Source organism: Physella acuta, unplaced genomic scaffold, assembly GCF_028476545.2.
Source record: "Physella acuta isolate Inbredline_101_S28 unplaced genomic scaffold, ASM2847654v3 ptg000555l, whole genome shotgun sequence".
Lineage (NCBI taxonomy): Eukaryota > Metazoa > Mollusca > Gastropoda > Physidae > Physella > Physella acuta.
In genome coordinates this window covers 432347-454068 of record NW_026732074.1, presented here as the reverse complement: position 1 = coordinate 454068, position 21722 = coordinate 432347, and the positions used below count along the sequence as shown (strand labels likewise).

Genomic DNA, 21722 nt, shown 5'->3' with positions numbered 1-21722 from the left:
TTTACACCGTGAGAAGGCTTGTAGGGCCAGACAACTCAGCTGTTTAGAACCAGGTACTCTTTAGAGCTGAAACTACTCGGACGTTGAGGTGACTGAAATTAGTACTTACCGACAGATCACTGATTTTTTAATGGCATTTAGCCTGATACATTTGTATTGCTGATGTTTACTCTCTCTCTATTCTCTCTCTCCTCTCTCTCTCTCTCTCTCTCTCTCTCTCTCTCTCTCTCTCTCTCTCTCCTCTCTCTTGATCTTCTTTCACTATTCTCTCTCTCTCTCTCGTTTTTCCTTAGTCTACAATTTAAGCTTTGAGTGCTTTCTAATGTGTTTATTTGGCCTACACTGTACATCGTTCTGCCATTTACACCGGCTCTGATTTCCATCTTTACACGACGTTATGTAAATGAGAACAGAAGCCACTAAACGGTTCGTACTTTCCAACATCACAACAGCTTTCTCTCGCTCTATAGCTGATATTGATCTTGATGATAAGCTAACCGAATATAAGGATAATATTTGCTGTAAATAATCGTCGATAAATAATGCTTTACATTAATAGTAAGATAAACACAATATTTGTCTTCAATTAGCTGATATTATAATCTTCTGTTTATGTGGACAAGCGCGAAGCTAGAGTTGGTAAAGTTTGTTACACATAAAATGTATTATTTAAAAGAGTGTAGTAAGTTTGTCATTAATTTAGATTCAATTAAATTACATGCGTTTTATTGTTTTAAATGTTATATAAATTGTATATGTGTAAAAAAAAATGTCGACACATAGGCCTAGTTTTTATGGTTGTTGGTTAATACTAAATAAGCAACTGTAGCTACAATACAGTTCAATGTTAACACCAATGTAGTTAGTACTTCGTCCGTTATGTTGGTGACTTCAAAGGTTTATTTGATGTTAATATAAGGCATTTCTGAAAGGACAATCGATTTTTTAACCTAGATTTAACACAGTCAACAGAATGTACTGTTATGTGTTAAAGTTGCTGGATGTTTTATATAAGAACACTTTTAATGTTAGATCGTGTATTGATTATCCTGTCATCATTGATTTTACATAACTCTTTACATAACAACACACACAACGTTTGCGTGTGTTACACGCTAGAGAAATGTATTAGCATCAGGCAAGCTTGTGAAAAGTAGAGAGCCATTTTCTTTCAAACAAGGAATGTTAACAATTTCAAGCCCATGATGTCTTGGTAGAAGGTTCAAATTCCGGATTTCTGCATGATTTCTGGAGCTCTGCGTAATGCAGTGGGTGCCACTTACCATGGTGAAAACTTAGGCAGCATCCCATTGCAACATTTCACTTCACATCATTGACTCACCAGATCTAGAAATACGGGGTCAAGGCCATTTAAAAAACGGTAGCATAACAATCTGTCGACTAGATTGGATTACCAATGTCCCTGGACAGAAGGAAGTGGTTTTTAATTTTAGGCAAAACCTCTCTTTCTATAGGGTCAGCCATTCCACGTCCAAGTCAGTCGTGCAACCCCCCCCCCCCCCCCATTCACTAGTAGCATGTTGCACCGACAACAAGGGTTGTGACTCGACCAGTAGGTAGACAATAGCGAATGACAAGTTGACCAGCACCCTATTACTCACACATGGGCTAGTGGTGTCCTGAGCGTGTTGTCGCTGGGCTATCCCGTACATAGAGTGGAATGACAGACTTTTGCTATCTTGAAAGACTTGTTAGCGACCTGCGAACTCGCGACCAAACCTTCCATTAGACAACCTTGTCTCTTAGCGTTAAGTGATTGGCCTAGTCAGTACTAGACAAAGAGAACATCAGAACTTAATCCAATTTTCAACACTGAGTGCCCAGCCTTCATTTTTAGCTTACTAGAATATAGGTTTAGTAAGGTTTAACAAAACTAAATTATTTTTTTTTACTTTTTAGTGCATTTGTACATTTGTGATTTTTCGTTTGTGATTTGTGACTTTAATAAAAACCCGTTTTCATTAAAATAAGTATTTTTTATGTGTGTTTTTTTTTTCTTCACTGCTTTGGAAGGGATTAAGTATGCGTCATATGAGCCGTTGACTCCGATTTCAACCTGCCTTTATTTTTGGATTTGCTTCCATAGCCCTTTTCCAACAAAGAACACAAGACAGCAGTTGTTTGATTTTAGCCTCATCTGCCCAGGGGTTCGAACTCGGGACTTTTTCGGCTCAACCAAGAACTTAACCGACCCGACCACACACACCTTCTGCGTTCCAGATAATTATTAAATAATTTCCCGCGTTATTAATAATCCTGAGATCTACAGGCAATTCTCTTCACAATGGTAAACATTGTTGTTCTGGATGCAGCAACCCGGAGTGTTTGTTGTTTAAGCACAAAATGACACAGGTCCACCGTCGCCAACAGCTGTAATTCAACGTAAAACAAATAATGATTTTGGGGGCTAATGGGGAGGGGGGAGGTTATATTCACCCCTACCCCTCCGTCTACGCCACTGCCTTCAATATAAACATATTGAAAACAAAGAAGTAGATATCTTCAATATTTAACGTATCAATCAAATGTTCCGATTTATTAAAATTTAGATTTTACACTATCTTATACGGCATTTATGTTCTGAAATAAAACAGAATTACGACTTAAAACTTTTGCAACTTTTCGAATTAAAGAATATTTAACAATATAATATGGTGGGCGCTACAGCATTTTAAAGAAAAAGAACAATAAGACTTGTGTGGTACTTTACTGTTCAAAAAGAATTTTAAAAAAATATATGCTTTTCATTTTATGAAACCTATTTAATTAGCATATTTTAATTAATTACAAATGATTAAATTCCACATATTTTCTCCCTGTCCGTCTGGCAAATATATTTCAGGTTCAGTACTTCGGGAGAAAGGTCTTTAAGGTCTTTACGGTTTCTGGTCTTTTTCAAGCAGGCAGTCCAAAAAACTGTGTCCGATGATGAGACAATTTAAACGCTAAATCTGGTGATAGACGGTCCATAAAGTTGCACGGCGTCTACCGTTGTCAAAGGCAGGGCGTAGGTCATGTTACAGCACAAAGCCTCGTTGACGTAGATCAGGAACCTGTCCAGTGTGGCCAGCACAAAGATTCGGAGACTCTGGTTCAGCGGGGAGATGGACATGGTCGTCTTTTTAGGCGAGCTCCAGACAGTCTTGACTCTGGAATACAGCAGGACGTCGAGAGAATCTGTAGTACTGACCGGCAGGAACCTGGCGTTGAGGTGGATGTCTTTGCAGGAAATGTTGAGACAGATGAAGAGCCTGGTGGTGTCGCTGTAGGTCGCAGGAGTCACAGTTGCATGTACCTAAGATAAACAAGACGTTGAGCAGCACACGTGGGATCAAATTATGTGATCTTAAATATAGATTGGCCATGTTATAATTATGTATGCCTTTTCATAGATGGGCACAAAAGTTTGGAATTCGATTTGGGGAAATTTAGATTTGGCCCAATTACAATTCTTAAGACACGATAGATGGCGCAAAAATGGATATTCATGATTTAGTTGTAGATGTAGATGTAGATGTAGATGTAGAAGTAGATGTAGATGTAGATGTAGATGTAGATGTAGATGTAGATGTAGATGTAGATGTAGATGTAGATGTAGATGTAGATGTAGATGTAGATGTAGATGTAGATGTAGATGTAGATGTAGATGTAGATGTAGATGTAGATGTAGATGTAGATGTAGATGTAGATGTAGATGTAGATGTAGATGTAGATGTAGATGTAGATGTAGATGTAGATGTAGATGTAGATGTAGATGTAGATGTAGATGTAGATGTAGATGTAGATGTAGATGTAGATGTAGATGTAGATGTAGATGTAGATGTAGATGTAGATGTAGATGTAGATGTAGATGTAGATGTAGATGTAGATGTAGATGTAGATGTAGATGTAGATGTAGATGTAGATGTAGATGTAGATGTAGATGTAGATGTAGATGTAGATGTAGATGTAGATGTAGATGTAGATGTAGATGTAGATGTAGATGTAGATGTAGATGTAGATGTAGATGTAGATGTAGATGTAGATGTAGATGTAGATGTAGATGTAGATGTAGATGTAGATGTGGACGTGGACGTGGACGTGGACGTGGACGTGGACGTAGACGTAGACGTAGACGTAGACGTAGACGTAGACGTAGACGTAGACGTAGACGTCGATGTCGACGTCGAAGTTGATGTTGATGTTGATGTTGATGTTGATGTTGATGTTGAATGTTGATGTTAATGTTAATGTAGATGTTGATTTTGATGTAGATATTGATTTTGATGTTGATTTTGATGTTGAATGTTGATACTGATGCTGATGCTAATGTTGATGTTGATGTTGATGTTGATGTACTCTAGAAATACCTGAATCATTAAGACTTACCACAGAGCCGTTTAGTAAACCTGTAAGATTTCCAAAATAAATACCAGACGTAAAGTTCTGGGCAGGAGTAGCCCTTCGTAAGAAAAATACCGAGTCCTGGGAATTAAAGCCGAGAGACGTCGCTTCCTTACCAGTGCACCAGTAGCACAGGTGATCAGCCCACCTGTAGATGTAGGTGTAACGGGCTTTATAGGCTAAATATGTTCTAGCACAGTTCAACACTGAATACACCTTTTCTACCTTGGATGCGTTCGGATAACATCCACCTAGACTCAGACCTCGGAAATCGTCGATCAAAGCGCTGCATTGTGCTTCTCCCCCGAACAGACTGTAACAGGAGCTTATGTTCCAGGTCAAGGTTGGGACTGTTACAGATAAAACCAGAACACAAACTGTCACAAACATGTTTGTGAAATACCAGGTTACTTCTGGTCTGTTGCTCGCACAGTGCTGCCACCAAAGGCTACCCCAGGACTAACCTTTCTCTGAAACGTCCTATAAATAGATCTTAATCCCACCAATGGGAAAGAGCTTAGCGAGTTTTTTAAAAACGTGAGAGCTAGTTTATTGATATTTCAGATTTGCTTTAGCCGCTCCAATTATTATTCCCGGTTGTGTTCGATAAAAAAATGTCTATTGAAATGGAACTGAGTTTGATACGATGTAAAACCTGAGAGACGCTCAGATTCATTGATTGTTCAACTCGAAAGAATTTTTCGTTTCTCTTTAATTGGGGAAAATAAAATCATAAAAAGCGATCAATAGTTCGATATCTTAGTCATGTAGATCAGTATTGGCAGTCCAACAAATACATTACATTACATGCTACAACACAGACGGCGGCAGTTAATGTAGATGTTTCAAAGGTGTGAACATTTAAAATGTAGTATCTTACATATATGTAAGATATACATTTATGTACATATATGGAGGGAATAGGGGTGGGTGAGGGTAGAGGAGGTGGAAGTTAAAACGTGACTTCTGTTATATTTTGTGTTTAGGACAAAGTTTTTTATTTATTTTTTAAATCACTTCAACCCTATTATTTTAACTATCCCAAGGCCAGAGATATCCCAAGGCTAGAGATATCCCAAAATTAGGGATATCCCAACGTTAGAGATATCCCATGGCAAACAGACTAGTTCTCAAAACATCTTACAATCGAAATATTTTATTAAGAGAACTTCGCATAATTTTAAGTCCAAAAATGCTAATCAATCTAAATAAAAATACCCACTGCTATTTAATTTAAAATAGAACAGCATGGGTTTACATATATGTAAGATACTACATTTTAAATGTTCACACCTTTGAAACATCTACATTAACTGCCGCCGTCTGTGTTGTAGCATGTAATGTAATGTATTTGTTGGACTGCCAATACTGATCTACATGACTAAGATATCGAACTATTGATCGCTTTTTATGATTTTATTTTCCCCAATTAAAGAGAAACGAAAAATTCTTTCGAGTTGAACAATCAATGAATCTGAGCGTCTCTCAGGTTTTACATCGTATCAAACTCAGTTCCATTTCAATAGACATTTTTTTATCGAACACAACCGGGAATAATAATTGGAGCGGCTAAAGCAAATCTGAAATATCAATAAACTAGCTCTCACGTTTTTAAAAAACTCGCTAAGCTCTTTCCCATTGGTGGGATTAAGATCTATTTATAGGACGTTTCAGAGAAAGGTTAGTCCTGGGGTAGCCTTTGGTGGCAGCACTGTGCGAGCAACAGACCAGAAGTAACCTGGTATTTCACAAACATGTTTGTGACAGTTTGTGTTCTGGTTTTATCTGTAACAGTCCCAACCTTGACCTGGAACATAAGCTCCTGTTACAGTCTGTTCGGGGGAGAAGCACAATGCAGCGCTTTGATCGACGATTTCCGAGGTCTGAGTCTAGGTGGATGTTATCCGAACGCATCCAAGGTAGAAAAGGTGTATTCAGTGTTGAACTGTGCTAGAACATATTTAGCCTATAAAGCCCGTTACACCTACATCTACAGGTGGGCTGATCACCTGTGCTACTGGTGCACTGGTAAGGAAGCGACGTCTCTCGGCTTTAATTCCCAGGACTCGGTATTTTTCTTACGAAGGGCTACTCCTGCCCAGAACTTTACGTCTGGTATTTATTTTGGAAATCTTACAGGTTTACTAAACGGCTCTGTGGTAAGTCTTAATGATTCAGGTATTTCTAGAGTACATCAACATCAACATCAACATCAACATTAGCATCAGCATCAGTATCAACATTCAACATCAAAATCAACATCAAAATCAATATCTACATCAAAATCAACATCTACATTAACATTAACATCAACATTCAACATCAACATCAACATCAACATCAACATCAACATCAACTTCGACGTCGACATCGACGTCTACGTCTACGTCTACGTCTACGTCTACGTCTACGTCTACGTCTACGTCCACGTCCACGTCCACTTCCACGTCCACGTCCACATCTACATCTACATCTACATCTACATCTACATCTACATCTACATCTACATCTACATCTACATCTACATCTACATCTACATCTACATCTACATCTACATCTACATCTACATCTACATCTACATCTACATCTACATCTACATCTACATCTACATCTACATCTACATCTACATCTACATCTACATCTACATCTACATCTACATCTACATCTACATCTACATCTACATCTACATCTACATCTACATCTACATCTACATCTACATCTACATCTACATCTACATCTACATCTACATCTACATCTACATCTACATCTACATCTACATCTACATCTACATCTACATCTACATCTACATCTACATCTACATCTACATCTACATCTACATCTACATCTACATCTACATCTACATCTACATCTACATCTACATCTACATCTACATCTACATCTACATCTACATCTACATCTACATCTACATCTACATCTACATCTACATCTACATCTACTTCTACATCTACATCTACATCTACATCTACAACTAAATCATGAATATCCATTTTTGCGCCATCTATCGTGTCTTAAGAATTGTAATTGGGCCAAATCTAAATTTCCCCAAATCGAATTCCAAACTTTTGTGCCCATCTATGAAAAGGCATACATAATTATAACATGGCCAATCTATATTTAAGATCACATAATTTGATCCCACGTGTGCTGCTCAACGTCTTGTTTATCTTAGGTACATGCAACTGTGACTCCTGCGACCTACAGCGACACCACCAGGCTCTTCATCTGTCTCAACATTTCCTGCAAAGACATCCACCTCAACGCCAGGTTCCTGCCGGTCAGTACTACAGATTCTCTCGACGTCCTGCTGTATTCCAGAGTCAAGACTGTCTGGAGCTCGCCTAAAAAGACGACCATGTCCATCTCCCCGCTGAACCAGAGTCTCCGAATCTTTGTGCTGGCCACACTGGACAGGTTCCTGATCTACGTCAACGAGGCTTTGTGCTGTAACATGACCTACGCCCTGCCTTTGACAACGGTAGACGCCGTGCAACTTTATGGACCGTCTATCACCAGATTTAGCGTTTAAATTGTCTCATCATCGGACACAGTTTTTTGGACTGCCTGCTTGAAAAAGACCAGAAACCGTAAAGACCTTTCTCCCGAAGTACTGAACCTGAAATATATTTGCCAGACGGACAGGGAGAAAATATGTGGAATTTAATCATTTGTAATTAATTAAAATATGCTAATTAAATAGGTTTCATAAAATGAAAAGCATATATTTTTTTAAAATTCTTTTTGAACAGTAAAGTACCACACAAGTCTTATTGTTCTTTTTCTTTAAAATGCTGTAGCGCCCACCATATTATATTGTTAAATATTCTTTAATTCGAAAAGTTGCAAAAGTTTTAAGTCGTAATTCTGTTTTATTTCAGAACATAAATGCCGTATAAGATAGTGTAAAATCTAAATTTTAATAAATCGGAACATTTGATTGATACGTTAAATATTGAAGATATCTACTTCTTTGTTTTCAATATGTTTATATTGAAGGCAGTGGCGTAGACGGAGGGGTAGGGGTGAATATAACCTCCCCCCTCCCCATTAGCCCCCAAAATCATTATTTGTTTTACGTTGAATTACAGCTGTTGGCGACGGTGGACCTGTGTCATTTTGTGCTTAAACAACAAACACTCCGGGTTGCTGCATCCAGAACAACAATGTTTACCATTGTGAAGAGAATTGCCTGTAGATCTCAGGATTATTAATAACGCGGGAAATTATTTAATAATTATCTGGAACGCAGAAGGTGTGTGTGGTCGGGTCGGTTAAGTTCTTGGTTGAGCCGAAAAAGTCCCGAGTTCGAACCCCTGGGCAGATGAGGCTAAAATCAAACAACTGCTGTCTTGTGTTCTTTGTTGGAAAAGGGCTATGGAAGCAAATCCAAAAATAAAGGCAGGTTGAAATCGGAGTCAACGGCTCATATGACGCATACTTAATCCCTTCCAAAGCAGTGAAGAAAAAAAAAACACACATAAAAAATACTTATTTTAATGAAAACGGGTTTTTATTAAAGTCACAAATCACAAACGAAAAATCACAAATGTACAAATGCACTAAAAAGTAAAAAAAAATAATTTAGTTTTGTTAAACCTTACTAAACCTATATTCTAGTAAGCTAAAAATGAAGGCTGGGCACTCAGTGTTGAAAATTGGATTAAGTTCTGATGTTCTCTTTGTCTAGTACTGACTAGGCCAATCACTTAACGCTAAGAGACAAGGTTGTCTAATGGAAGGTTTGGTCGCGAGTTCGCAGGTCGCTAACAAGTCTTTCAAGATAGCAAAAGTCTGTCATTCCACTCTATGTACGGGATAGCCCAGCGACAACACGCTCAGGACACCACTAGCCCATGTGTGAGTAATAGGGTGCTGGTCAACTTGTCATTCGCTATTGTCTACCTACTGGTCGAGTCACAACCCTTGTTGTCGGTGCAACATGCTACTAGTGAATGGGGGGGGGGGGGGGGTTGCACGACTGACTTGGACGTGGAATGGCTGACCCTATAGAAAGAGAGGTTTTGCCTAAAATTAAAAACCACTTCCTTCTGTCCAGGGACATTGGTAATCCAATCTAGTCGACAGATTGTTATGCTACCGTTTTTTAAATGGCCTTGACCCCGTATTTCTAGATCTGGTGAGTCAATGATGTGAAGTGAAATGTTGCAATGGGATGCTGCCTAAGTTTTCACCATGGTAAGTGGCACCCACTGCATTACGCAGAGCTCCAGAAATCATGCAGAAATCCGGAATTTGAACCTTCTACCAAGACATCATGGGCTTGAAATTGTTAACATTCCTTGTTTGAAAGAAAATGGCTCTCTACTTTTCACAAGCTTGCCTGATGCTAATACATTTCTCTAGCGTGTAACACACGCAAACGTTGTGTGTGTTGTTATGTAAAGAGTTATGTAAAATCAATGATGACAGGATAATCAATACACGATCTAACATTAAAAGTGTTCTTATATAAAACATCCAGCAACTTTAACACATAACAGTACATTCTGTTGACTGTGTTAAATCTAGGTTAAAAAATCGATTGTCCTTTCAGAAATGCCTTATATTAACATCAAATAAACCTTTGAAGTCACCAACATAACGGACGAAGTACTAACTACATTGGTGTTAACATTGAACTGTATTGTAGCTACAGTTGCTTATTTAGTATTAACCAACAACCATAAAAACTAGGCCTATGTGTCGACATTTTTTTTTACACATATACAATTTATATAACATTTAAAACAATAAAACGCATGTAATTTAATTGAATCTAAATTAATGACAAACTTACTACACTCTTTTAAATAATACATTTTATGTGTAACAAACTTTACCAACTCTAGCTTCGCGCTTGTCCACATAAACAGAAGATTATAATATCAGCTAATTGAAGACAAATATTGTGTTTATCTTACTATTAATGTAAAGCATTATTTATCGACGATTATTTACAGCAAATATTATCCTTATATTCGGTTAGCTTATCATCAAGATCAATATCAGCTATAGAGCGAGAGAAAGCTGTTGTGATGTTGGAAAGTACGAACCGTTTAGTGGCTTCTGTTCTCATTTACATAACGTCGTGTAAAGATGGAAATCAGAGCCGGTGTAAATGGCAGAACGATGTACAGTGTAGGCCAAATAAACACATTAGAAAGCACTCAAAGCTTAAATTGTAGACTAAGGAAAAACGAGAGAGAGAGAGAGAATAGTGAAAGAAGATCAAGAGAGAGGAGAGAAAGAGAGAGAGAGAGAGAGAGAGAGAGAGAGAGAGAGAGGGAGAGAGAGAATAGAGAGAGAGTAAACATCAGCAATACAAATGTATCAGGCTAAATGCCATTAAAAAATCAGTGATCTGTCGGTAAGTACTAATTTCAGTCACCTCAACGTCCGAGTAGTTTCAGCTCTAAAGAGTACCTGGTTCTAAACAGCTGAGTTGTCTGGCCCTACAAGCCTTCTCACGGTGTAAAATTTCTCAGTGTCATAGTTACCTCATGTCAGGTAATGTCAGCGTTTGCTGGACAAAAAAGTAAAGTTATACACGTAGGACCTAGTTGTCTACAACTCCGAACTTAATGCAGGTACTCGACGGAGCTGAGTTGACACGTTCGGAGTACGATGTCCAGCGTTATAAAATCAAACACAAAGTCTAAGAAACAGTATCCAAGATGCCAACATTTTAAATTATTCTATTTATTTAACAAAATATACGAGTTCGTTGCCTTGTGTATGCATTATTTATATTGAAATGGAAAAATCTTTCAACAGTTTATAACAGAAATCTGCATGTACTTAATTACTACTCTTCCATTTAAAACAGGACCTGTTTTATTCTCTCCTGTAAGAGAAACCGCACAGCACTCTTTTCTACTTTTCTGTGCATGCTTTCTCAACTACACACTTCTAATCGCTGAGCCTCTGGAAAACATTTTTATACAATATTCAAACTACACATGCATTGCAATTATTTTAAGGACCGTTCTTTGTTGTATTTTGACGTACGTTTGATAGAATTCATCGATACAATATAAATATTAAGACAATTCCTACACTCTGCATTCTAACGTGGTGATGTGACGTAGATCTATGCCTCTAGCTTGAGGACATTTCTATGCATCTCATCAAGCTGAGATTCACAGTTCTAATGGAAAATTCTTAAATGTTTCACTTCGATATTGATTTTAAACCTCTTAGCTTTAAGGAGGCTGAGAATTTATACATATGTTATTGAATTTCTTAACGAGACTGTTATGTGTAGAAAAAAAATATTCATGTCTATATATCTATTACTCTATCTATCCAGCTATCACAGTCTTTATTTTTTGGGGCAGTTTTTATATTTATTTGTTTTTTAGTTTGAAATCATATTTTTTTAATGTAAACTAGTACTTTTCTTGAAACTGGTACATTCGCCTGGCCACCAAATGTATTTTTTGTTGATAATAATCAGGAGTTGGTTGCAACATTTTGTTAAGAATTTTATAACATCTCACTTTGCTGAAATATAGGTTAGGTGATATATCTAATATATAAAGCTCAATTCTGTATGTAAAAATACATATGTTTGTCGTTGACATACTTGGATGGATTAAAGTGTTAGATAATTAAAGTCCTTACGGTCTAAATTTATGAGTTAAAAAATTAATATTGAAAGTTTTGGGAAATAATTTTCATTTATCAAACTGAAAGTAATAATTTTCGGCATGTTCATTAAACACAAGTTTTAAAAAATATCATCTTTTACAAAAATTCTAATTATGTCTTTATTTAGTCCTATAGCACTTACTACCCTTCGATAAATTAGGAAAACACAATTACTTCCCTTTATGAAACCATTGCATTAGTGGAAAAGAATTTACTTTTTATTACTTTGTTTTGGTGTTGGGAAAAAAATAATTACATAATTAGCGGGGATTGATCAAGTGCAAATGTTGTAGGTATTTTACGGATAAGCTTGGAGTATTAAAATTGTTCATTAAATTGAAACAGGCGCGTTCGTTAAGTGAGTGCAAAAGACTATGAATAAGTTGGGGTACTATAGTCGTTTATTAAGCTAAAACCGGCGATTCCGTTGGGTTTGCGTTAGTGGTTGCGGTTTGATTTGGTTCGTTTTTGTTCTTTCTTTTTTCGTTTTTGTTTGTGTTTTTTTGTTTGAGTTTGTATTTGTGTTTTTGTTTGGTTTTGCGTTTGGATTTGGTTTGTTTTCGTTTGCTTTTTCGTTTTTTTGTGTGTTGTTATTGGTTTGTATTGGTGTTTGTGGTTGTGGTTGGGTTTGTTGTTAGGTTTTTGTTTTCGTTTGATATTTTGTTTGTTTTTTCTTTGTGTTTGTATTGGTGTTTCTGGTTGTGGTTGGGTTTGTTGTTAGGTTTTTGTTTTCGTTTGTATTTGTAATTGTGTTAGCGTTATGTTTGCGTTTTGTTGTTTTGGTTTTGGTTGGTTGTGGTTTGGGTGGGCAATGCCGGGTTTAAGATGATTACTAAACACACAGGTGATGGTTTTTAACAGAAAGGTTTTTCACAGAAGCCAGAGCAGGGCCTGGCCGGGACGGCTAGTCTTATATATATATATATATATATATATATATATATATATATATATATATATATATATATATATATATATATATATATATATATATATATATATATATATACATATTTACATATATTTATGTATGTGTATGTATGTCTTGAGAGGCCGTTTCTTGTGCTGACCACACACTAAGCTAATATTGTATTTTCAGATCGCATCAAACTCTGACTTTTATTCTCGATAGGCCACCTTTACAATAAATATATGTCAATTATTTTGTGCAAAAATATGGGAGCTAACAATTTATATTATCTTGCGTGTCAGGACATTTCGTTACGTCCCTTCTTTATATATATATATATTTTTAAATGTATCTCCTTACCGTACAACCATAGTTATATGGAAACAGCGGCAACAAAACATGTTATATGTTCTTGAAGGTAAGTACCCCCCCCAACCCGCAAATATGCATCGTCCCAATAAGGTCAAGTAGCGATACTTACGAGTCATATTATGCTTGTTGTTATGATGCTTTGTTTAAAAATTATACAATAATAAAAACTTTATTTTATTTCGAACATTGTTTGTCCATTATTTGTTTCCTTAAGAGTGGCAAAAAGTTAATAATTTTAAATTAATGCTAATAGTTTCGCTGTCTGTGTATCTATCTATCTGACAAGAACGCTCTAGAGAAAACACAAGGAAATTAAAAACATGCACAGTAATTCGAAAAACGAAGTATGACGCGGTCACATTTAGCACAGAGTAGAAAATAATCTCAAACCGGAGAGTGCACACAGTAATATGACGTCATTGATTTTCGAGTAAACATTGAATAAAAAGGAAATTTTGTCTAATCTAAATGGTTTGCCTGAAGAGTTTCTTGCATACAATTCTTCGGGTAGGGGCGAAGCCCCACCCCCCGCGTAAGAACGTCTGAGCCCCCCCCCCCTCCCCAACTCAAAAGAAATTTCTTCATCGATACTCTATAATAAAATTACCGCCTAATTAATGTGTCTAATCTAAAAAGTGGTTTTCTTGCAATTTCTTTAATGCAATTCTTCGGGTAGTGGCTAAGCGCGACACCAGTGTTTCTTTCAGCCTTTTTTCCACTCCGGAGAGGGGTGGGGGTACTTGAAATTTTCGGGGGCGGGGGTAGAATTTTCGGGGAGGGGGCGGACACTGGAAAAAGTTTATAATTATATTTCGTTGAATGGGACGGTAGACATGTTTTTTGGGGGTGGGGGGGTCGGGGTGGGTTGTGTGTGGGGGGTGGGGGGTGGGGTGGTTTTAGTTTAGAGAAAAGAGACAGCACTATCAACCTAGCGCACGGTGTATCCTTCCTCAACGGGCCATTTTTCTCGTTAAATAATAATTACCTCAATAGGTATAAACAAAACAACACAATGCTCTAAATATTCATATTTATTGAAGTAAGGACGTTGAAGTATAGTACAACGATATTAACACAATTTCATTCATAATAAACATCGGACATTTCACTGTTAAAATCACTATGCGCTAACAATAAACTAAAAAATAAAAATAAAAAAAAACATGGATGTTGCAGTCCTGAGAAGTCGAGTAGTTAGAAAACTGCTGAGCTTCCATTGATATCTGTTGAGAAGTTCATGTGGATACATAGTTCTACCTACACACTAATGAGCTCGATACAGCCACAAATCCATCGTTAATTTATAAACGTTTTTTATTATTAGATGTATATTTAGTTACAAAGTTGGTGTATTTTATTATTCAGTGATTTTGACAAAACGTCTTGCTTTATATCGAGTTAAAGTCAATCAATCTAGGCGGACACTACAGCTAGCCAGAGCCCATCAAAGCTAGCTGGACACTAGAGCTAGCCAGAGCCCATCAAAGCTAGCTGGACACTAGTACTAGCCAGAGCCCATCAAAGCTAGCCGGACACGAACTAGCCAGAGACCATCAAAGCTAGCCGGACACTACAGCTAGCCAGAGCCCATCAAAGCTAGCCGGACACTAGAGCTAGCCAGAGCCCATCAAAGCTAGCAGGACACGACAGCTAGCCAGAGCCCATCAAAGCTAGTCGGACACTAGAACTAGCCAGAGCTAGCTGGACACACCTAATCGCCACTTACAGTAACAATTCACAACGGTGTTATTGGAATCAAGGCCCACTACAGGCTAGGTGGACAAGACGCCCTCCGTCCCCTGCCTAGAAAAAACTGCAGCTACCCAATGCTCATCAAGACAATGTGCCCTTTGATCTAAATCACACGCTATTACGGTTATCATTTTTCTTAATTATCTGTATCGCAGTGAAGAACTATCATTTAGCACAAAACGTTTGGTGTAACTTTATATTATACATTTTTTTTTCTATCGAATTCGTTTTTAAAGTAGGACAATTTTGACTTTCTTGTATACAAAGTATAGAGGAAGTATTGTAATTGTGCAAAAAAATTCACACACTACGACGTTTTACATCTCCCTGAGTCGGAAAAACTTAGTTTTGCAATTTAGTCCGTACTTCTATGTGTGTGTGTGTATGTGTGTGTGTGTCTGCATATCTGTTTGTGAACGTGATAACATGAGTACCGTTACAGCTAGGTTTGCTAAATTTCAGATATAAATATTAGACCAAATCGGAAATGGAACTTATTCTAGTTTCGGTTTTTTTCAAAAGCCTGTAACTTAAGTAATGTTTCAACTAAATAGAAGAAACTATACACGTATATGGAAGATCCATTTCTGTGTTTTCTGACAAATTTTAAGTAATTTCCGGAAGTACTATCCTATTTCCGATTACTCAAAAAACGCATAAAAATTTATTTTTAACTTGATTCCTATGTCTTTTTCTATAAAGTACTAATGTTCCACACTATTATACAAAGAATAGAAATTCAGTACCCGTACATATTAAAGGCCTATATATTTTTAATGTTGTACTTGTTTGAGGAAATAAATTTGTGATAAAATAGTTATTGGTCAAAATGCAAGGTGCTTTACAACAGGTTGAACAATAATAGTGACACAGCAAAGAAATAACTAAATAGCTAAAAAATGCGACACATTTTAAATAACATAGGCTACAAATACCCATTTGAATAATTAAAACCAAATTATACACATTATTAGTCACCACAACATCATACGAAATGTACACGCTTATTAAGAGACATAAATGATTCTGTTAAAAACCCGGTTGTTCAATGGTGTCGGACATTAGCAAGACAATATATGTGATCAGTGTTAGCTTTAAGGCTTCGGAATTCAATACAAGGTTAGAGATGAAGTGACTCTTTTAAGCACTTTAAAACTTACAAAAATAACATTGAAATCAGAAAGACTTAGCTGATATAGAATATTTTGGTGCGTTATTATATAAAAAATAATTTTTATTTGTTTTTGTAACAGTCAAATGTAGGGTGAATGTATGTTTCGAGTGGAGGTGTAAAAAGGCGATATAAATCTAAAATATATTGTGGGTGTGCGCATGCGCAAAAGAAAGTGGAAGTGGAGAGGTTGTTGTATCTTTGAATCAATAAAATTGTGTAAATTACCAGGACAAGAGTTGTTTGGTGTTATCCATCAGGCCTTAATATGCAATAACACAACAGTGATGTTGTTGGTATTTGTCTTGAGTTTGTGCCATGAAGTTGACAGTACAAAAAGACCGTGACAGTTTTGGCGGAGAAAATTGTATAAATTTCATAGCCTACGTCTTGATATACATCTATAGATCTAAATCAAATTTTAATGAAATAGTTTATTTCTTATTCTAAAATTGGGAGATGTGGGAAGCGAATCTTTTTGAAGATCACGTCATTTGTATTGTGCATCATTTAAGACATTCGATGTATAATTCTATTTTTGTCCTACAGTCAAGGACGCCCTATTAGGGCTGGTAAGTAGGTCACCAACCAGTTCTACGGCTGCATGAGCCATAGAACTTATTGTTGACCTATTTACCTGCCCTATAGTGTTGTGTTATGTCCGTAATTTAAAAATGTGACATGTGACGTCCTTTTTTTTGTGTTACTTCATTCTTCTCTAGAGAATTCTAGTCACAATCATAAATACTTTTCCGGTTGTATAATTTAAAATGTGTCTTCATTCGAATATGCCTTTGTTTTTATTTTATTTTTAAATACTATTTAGTTGATACATTTAATACATACAGCGTATTATGTTCATTAAGTATCGATGAAGATACTGATCTGCTTGCTCATTAGATCTTTTAAATATTTTAGCGACAAACGCTTTCATTAAAGAAAGCAAATTAGTTTTATGAAATTATTTTCAGTGCACTTAAAAGCATGTAACTATAAAGTTTTTTTTTTATATTTGCTTTTTTATTATACGTGTGTATGTGTGTGTGATATTAAAACATCACTTTTTCAATAGTTTTACAATTAGAAATCAATAAATAATTAACTTCTTGGGGTCGCAGGATATGTCGGTATGTAGTTATGTACCGTCTGTTGATAAATACTTGAAAATTGCTTGCTGTGACAAGGAAAATTTACTCGTTAATGTTCCCAATGTTGTACCATGATGGTAGTGTGATGGAGATTTCTGTTTGCCAGCTGGTACCTATCATCGTGTTCAGCACAAACCGATTCTGCTGAGGGCGGGGGTTGAACAGGAAGGGACAGTTGGTGTCGTCTTTAAAGAAGATTGACATCCCGCTGTAGGTTGCAGACATCATAACTTGCACCTGTTGAAGGTAACACAGGTATGACAAGATCACGTGATCTATCTGATTACAATTTTGCCCTTCTTTTCAAAAATAAATAACAACTTTTCTAAAGCATGTTCTTTATTAGTTTTATTATTATAATATAAGTTCAGTTCATCTAAAAAAAATTTCGCCTCAGATTTAGTTAATCTAAAATGCTGCAACTGAGTTATGAATATATTGCTAGATAGATCACAACCCAGTATCTTCTTGCGTGTAAAGAAAAATTTAAAATATTTTAAGCTTAAAGGTGATCATCGATCAATATACAATATACAATATACTTATAATTAGTTCTATGTTCTTAATTTTAGTGTTGAAAGAGATTCCCCCCCCCAACACAATTAAGTATACGTGTCAACTTTTTATGCGCCTTATAGGCCATTGACTCCGATTTCAGCCTGCTTTTGTTTTTGGATTTGCTTCCATAACCAAGAACAAACTACAAGGCAGCAGTTGTTTGATTTTGGAGTACTCTGCTAGAAGAGTGGCTGTCCCCAGCTGTCCCCAGCTGTCGAGCCTCGTCTACCGGAGCTTTACCGATTAGACCACATTGACCCCTTTCATAATTAGTAAATAACAACGTTTTACAGGAATACCCAATGGATAAGATCAATAGAGTTATTTTTGATTAAATGTTACATTAAGGAAGAGTTAACTCTACCAAACTAGTACTTTCAGACAAATAATCATTCTAGTTCTACATCTGGGATTATTATTTGATCAATTTATTTGAAAAGAAAATCACATTGAAATTAAGCTAGTAAAAATAACACACTTTTGTTTAGAAAGTTCAGAACAATTATTGGAGTTGTATTAAACTCTTAAACTATCAGTTATAAACTGATAATCTTAGCATTCTTGCGTCAACACAGCACAGATGAGTACCTAAATCACAAAAGGGAAAGTAATTGCGGATGGGCATAGTGTTGACCACATTATCCCTTCATATGATTAGTTAACAGAAACAGATGAACTCTAATTTACTTGTTCCACGGACCGTCAGATTCGGAAAGGGAACTTTATAAATATTCATCAATAAAATAGCCAACACGTCATTAAATCAGATGTTTTTTTGGTTATATTTAAAAATAATGCGATGTTCTTGTTAAACAAATAAAGTAACATTGAATTTATTTTGTTAAACTTACCACAGCTCCAGGAAACAGGTACTCTGGTAAGTTTATGACAATGTCCAGACAGCTTACAGGGTTGGTCAGTACATGCTGGACACGTGCAATCTTGATCTCTGATTGGTTGAAGTTGATGCCAGTTAGAGAACCTTTGAGAGAAATCCGACACAGGGCAGACGACTTTGTGTACAAGTACCCAAAACAATTGACATCGGTCGAGCAGTTAGCGGCACAGGACACGTGACTTAGTGTCTGGAACGTTTTCGTCTGCGTGAAAATTGGGTTGAAATCTTGTTGTGTGAACGTCCGAGAGTTTAATTGGCTGGAGCTCAAGACAAAAAGTCGCAGAAATATTGCAAGTCTTGTGGATCTGGCTAAGGATAGTTTTGCCTGCATCGTTATTTTACTTTTTGGCAACTTAGAATTTAATTAACAAGTTCCCTGTATATAAATAGGCACATGAAACTTAGTTTTATATATAAAAATAGGTTTAGGTAATTTAACGCTAAATTTGAAAAGCATCGAATTGTGAAACAACACCTTGTTCGCACAAAAAATCATAAGTAACGCACAAAGGTGTCAACTTGGCGTTAGGTACAGGTTCATTCCACCGCGGTAATAAATAATTACTCGATGATAGAATCGTTTCCTAATGATATCGATTTTAGAATTGTTTCCGCGTACATTGGTAATGAAAAAATGGCGTTTATTCGATGTGGTTAATTTTTAAATGACAATTAAAACATTTTTTGCGCATGCGTTAGAAAGACGATTGTTTTCTAACATTCCATTCAAGTATAAATGACTTCAGCATCTTTTTAAGACTTCACTCCACCCTAGCACACCAAGGCCTTGTCGATTGATTCGCACTCCAGCTACTTTTGAATGAGCAACTTTTCGTACCTGATACACTTAACAGCCATGCTCTATACCCAATGAGGGCACCTACTAAATAAACTGTAGCGAGTACACAAACAACCTGAAGACCTGACCAGTGTCACGATGATGCACCGGCACATGAACCCCAGGGACAGGAGGAGGACAGGAGGGGGGGGGGGAGGATGAGACTAAAGAGCTGACGTGGGAAAAATAAAGAAAAGTTTCCTCTGTGGACCGTTGGTTTCGAATCTAGTTGCTGTTCTAAACATTCGAAGTGACTTTAAACAAAGATCAACAGTATAATGGATTATGAAAACAACAACCACAATAAGGGTTAAGGGATGATGAAGATGATGCTGATGATAATGATGATGATGATGATGATGATGATGATGATGATGATGATGATGATGATGATGATGATGATGAACAGCATCATAAGACTGACAAACCTTGGTCCAGACTAACCAATTTTAAAAAAAATTCCTAATAAAAATAAATTTTAAAATAAAATATGATTATAAATAATATACACAGTGATTTTTTATATAATAACGCACCAAAATATTCTATATCAGCTAAGTCTTTCTGATTTCAATGTTATTTTTGTAAGTTTTAAAGTGCTTAAAAGAGTCACTTCATCTCTAACCTTGTATTGAATTCCGAAGCCTTAAAGCTAACACTGATCACATATATTGTCTTGCTAATGTCCGACACCTTAAGCTAACGCTAATGACATGAAATCACTTCTTAATGTTGAGATACGAGAACAGACTTACAGGAATTTATACATTCGATGAAAAAGAGCATTTTGTTTGTATTTTTAAAAAAAATAGTTTAGAACTAAACAGAAATATCAATGACAAATCAAAGTGTTAACTATCAGTTAAAAAGTTTGAAGTAATGTATTATTACACAGGAGTACTTATGTAAATATTAGAGTCAAGCCCATGAATATAATTCAGACTGCATTGATGTGTAACGAAGAAATTATAACTTGCATTCACACTGTCTGCTGAGTATTTGTTTTCTATTGCTTTTAAGGTTAGACATTTGGCTGAAATCAACGCATTGATTATTAATCTTAAGTTCTTATTTGAAATTGTGACTTTTATTCAACACTTTGTCCCCGTAAAATGTAATAGACTTCATTGGACGGACTGAGATAAAAGGTTTTGTTTAAGATCTTTATTGAAGCTGTTTGTCTAGGATCGTTCAGCAAAGCCTGTATAAGGTCAGCTTAAAAGGTCTTTTTTGTGTTGAACTATTTCTAAGACTCGTAGTTTAAAAAGGTCATTTTGAAAACACAAAGTTTTAAATTTCAAAACACCGATGTAGTTCTTTTTGCTAATCTCTTGCATGAATCTTTTTGTAAAGGTTTTGTGCAAGATTTTGTTGAATATAATTATTGTGTCAGGAGTTTTTGTCAATTATTGCTGTAATTTTTTTTAAGGTCTATGTAGAAGTAATGTCATTATTTGAAGGATTTCAATGCGATTCTATACTATATTCAACTTGCTACTATAAAAAAACTCCATTTTATAACCAAACTATCATTGTGTTGATAAAGGGTTCTGTAGTATATTCAAAAAGGTACTACAAAAGCTCAATTGTGTAAACAAAGTTCTAGATGTTTACGTTTAATAGCCCCTGACAGAGATCAAGATGAAACTACTTCGTCCCAATCACTTCTAGCTGATGTCATCGATTTATATTGCCACGCTAATAATGGTTGTTGTTATCAGAGGTAAATAATTATTTTGTTTTACATTTCGATCTAAATTAAAATTATAATCTCACATATATATTCACTGTTATTTCAATGCATAGTAGAGAAAAATTAACATTTTAGGCAGTAGAATGGCTTTTTTTTCAAACTGGATTTTTTTCCACACTTTATCTTGGATTAGGGGTTAACAGAATGTTTTCTTTACAACCAGAGCTAAGCTGGTATCTCAATGACTTTTTCACACTTCCAATATACGAATAATCACATAAGTAACAGGGTCGGGGTTAGTGGAAAGGGG

At 36.1% G+C, this 21722-nt stretch overlaps 2 protein-coding genes across 2 annotated transcripts; one reads left to right on the top strand and one right to left on the bottom strand.

Annotated features, from left to right (window-relative positions):
• Nucleotides 1–2912: 2912 nt before the first annotated feature.
• Nucleotides 2913–4845, bottom strand: LOC131946346 (uncharacterized). Its single transcript, XM_059307051.1, has 2 exons — nucleotides 4390–4845; nucleotides 2913–3316 (listed from the first exon to the last, which is right to left on the bottom strand). The coding sequence occupies exons 1-2, from the start codon at nucleotides 4792–4794 to the stop codon at nucleotides 2960–2962; spliced, it is 762 nt and encodes a 253-aa protein (XP_059163034.1). The 5' UTR covers nucleotides 4795–4845; the 3' UTR covers nucleotides 2913–2959.
• Nucleotides 4846–6107: 1262 nt separating this feature from the next.
• On the top strand, nucleotides 6108–8047 carry LOC131946373 (uncharacterized). The gene is made up of 2 exons (XM_059307089.1): nucleotides 6108–6563; nucleotides 7595–8047. The coding sequence occupies exons 1-2, from the start codon at nucleotides 6159–6161 to the stop codon at nucleotides 7949–7951; spliced, it is 762 nt and encodes a 253-aa protein (XP_059163072.1). The 5' UTR covers nucleotides 6108–6158; the 3' UTR covers nucleotides 7952–8047.
• The last annotated feature ends 13675 nt before the right edge of the window (nucleotides 8048–21722 follow it).

Excerpts from the sequence above, each read along its gene's own strand:
- LOC131946373 (XM_059307089.1), top strand. The coding sequence starts at position 6,159 with ATGTTTGTGACAGTTTGTGTTCTGGTTTTATCTGTAACAGTCCCAACC. Across the intron at positions 6,564-7,594 it reads GTTTACTAAACGGCTCTGTG|GTACATGCAACTGTGACTCC; the intron begins GTAAGTCTTAAT and ends TGTTTATCTTAG.
- LOC131946346 (XM_059307051.1), bottom strand. The coding sequence starts at position 4,794 with ATGTTTGTGACAGTTTGTGTTCTGGTTTTATCTGTAACAGTCCCAACC. Across the intron at positions 3,317-4,389 it reads GTTTACTAAACGGCTCTGTG|GTACATGCAACTGTGACTCC; the intron begins GTAAGTCTTAAT and ends TGTTTATCTTAG.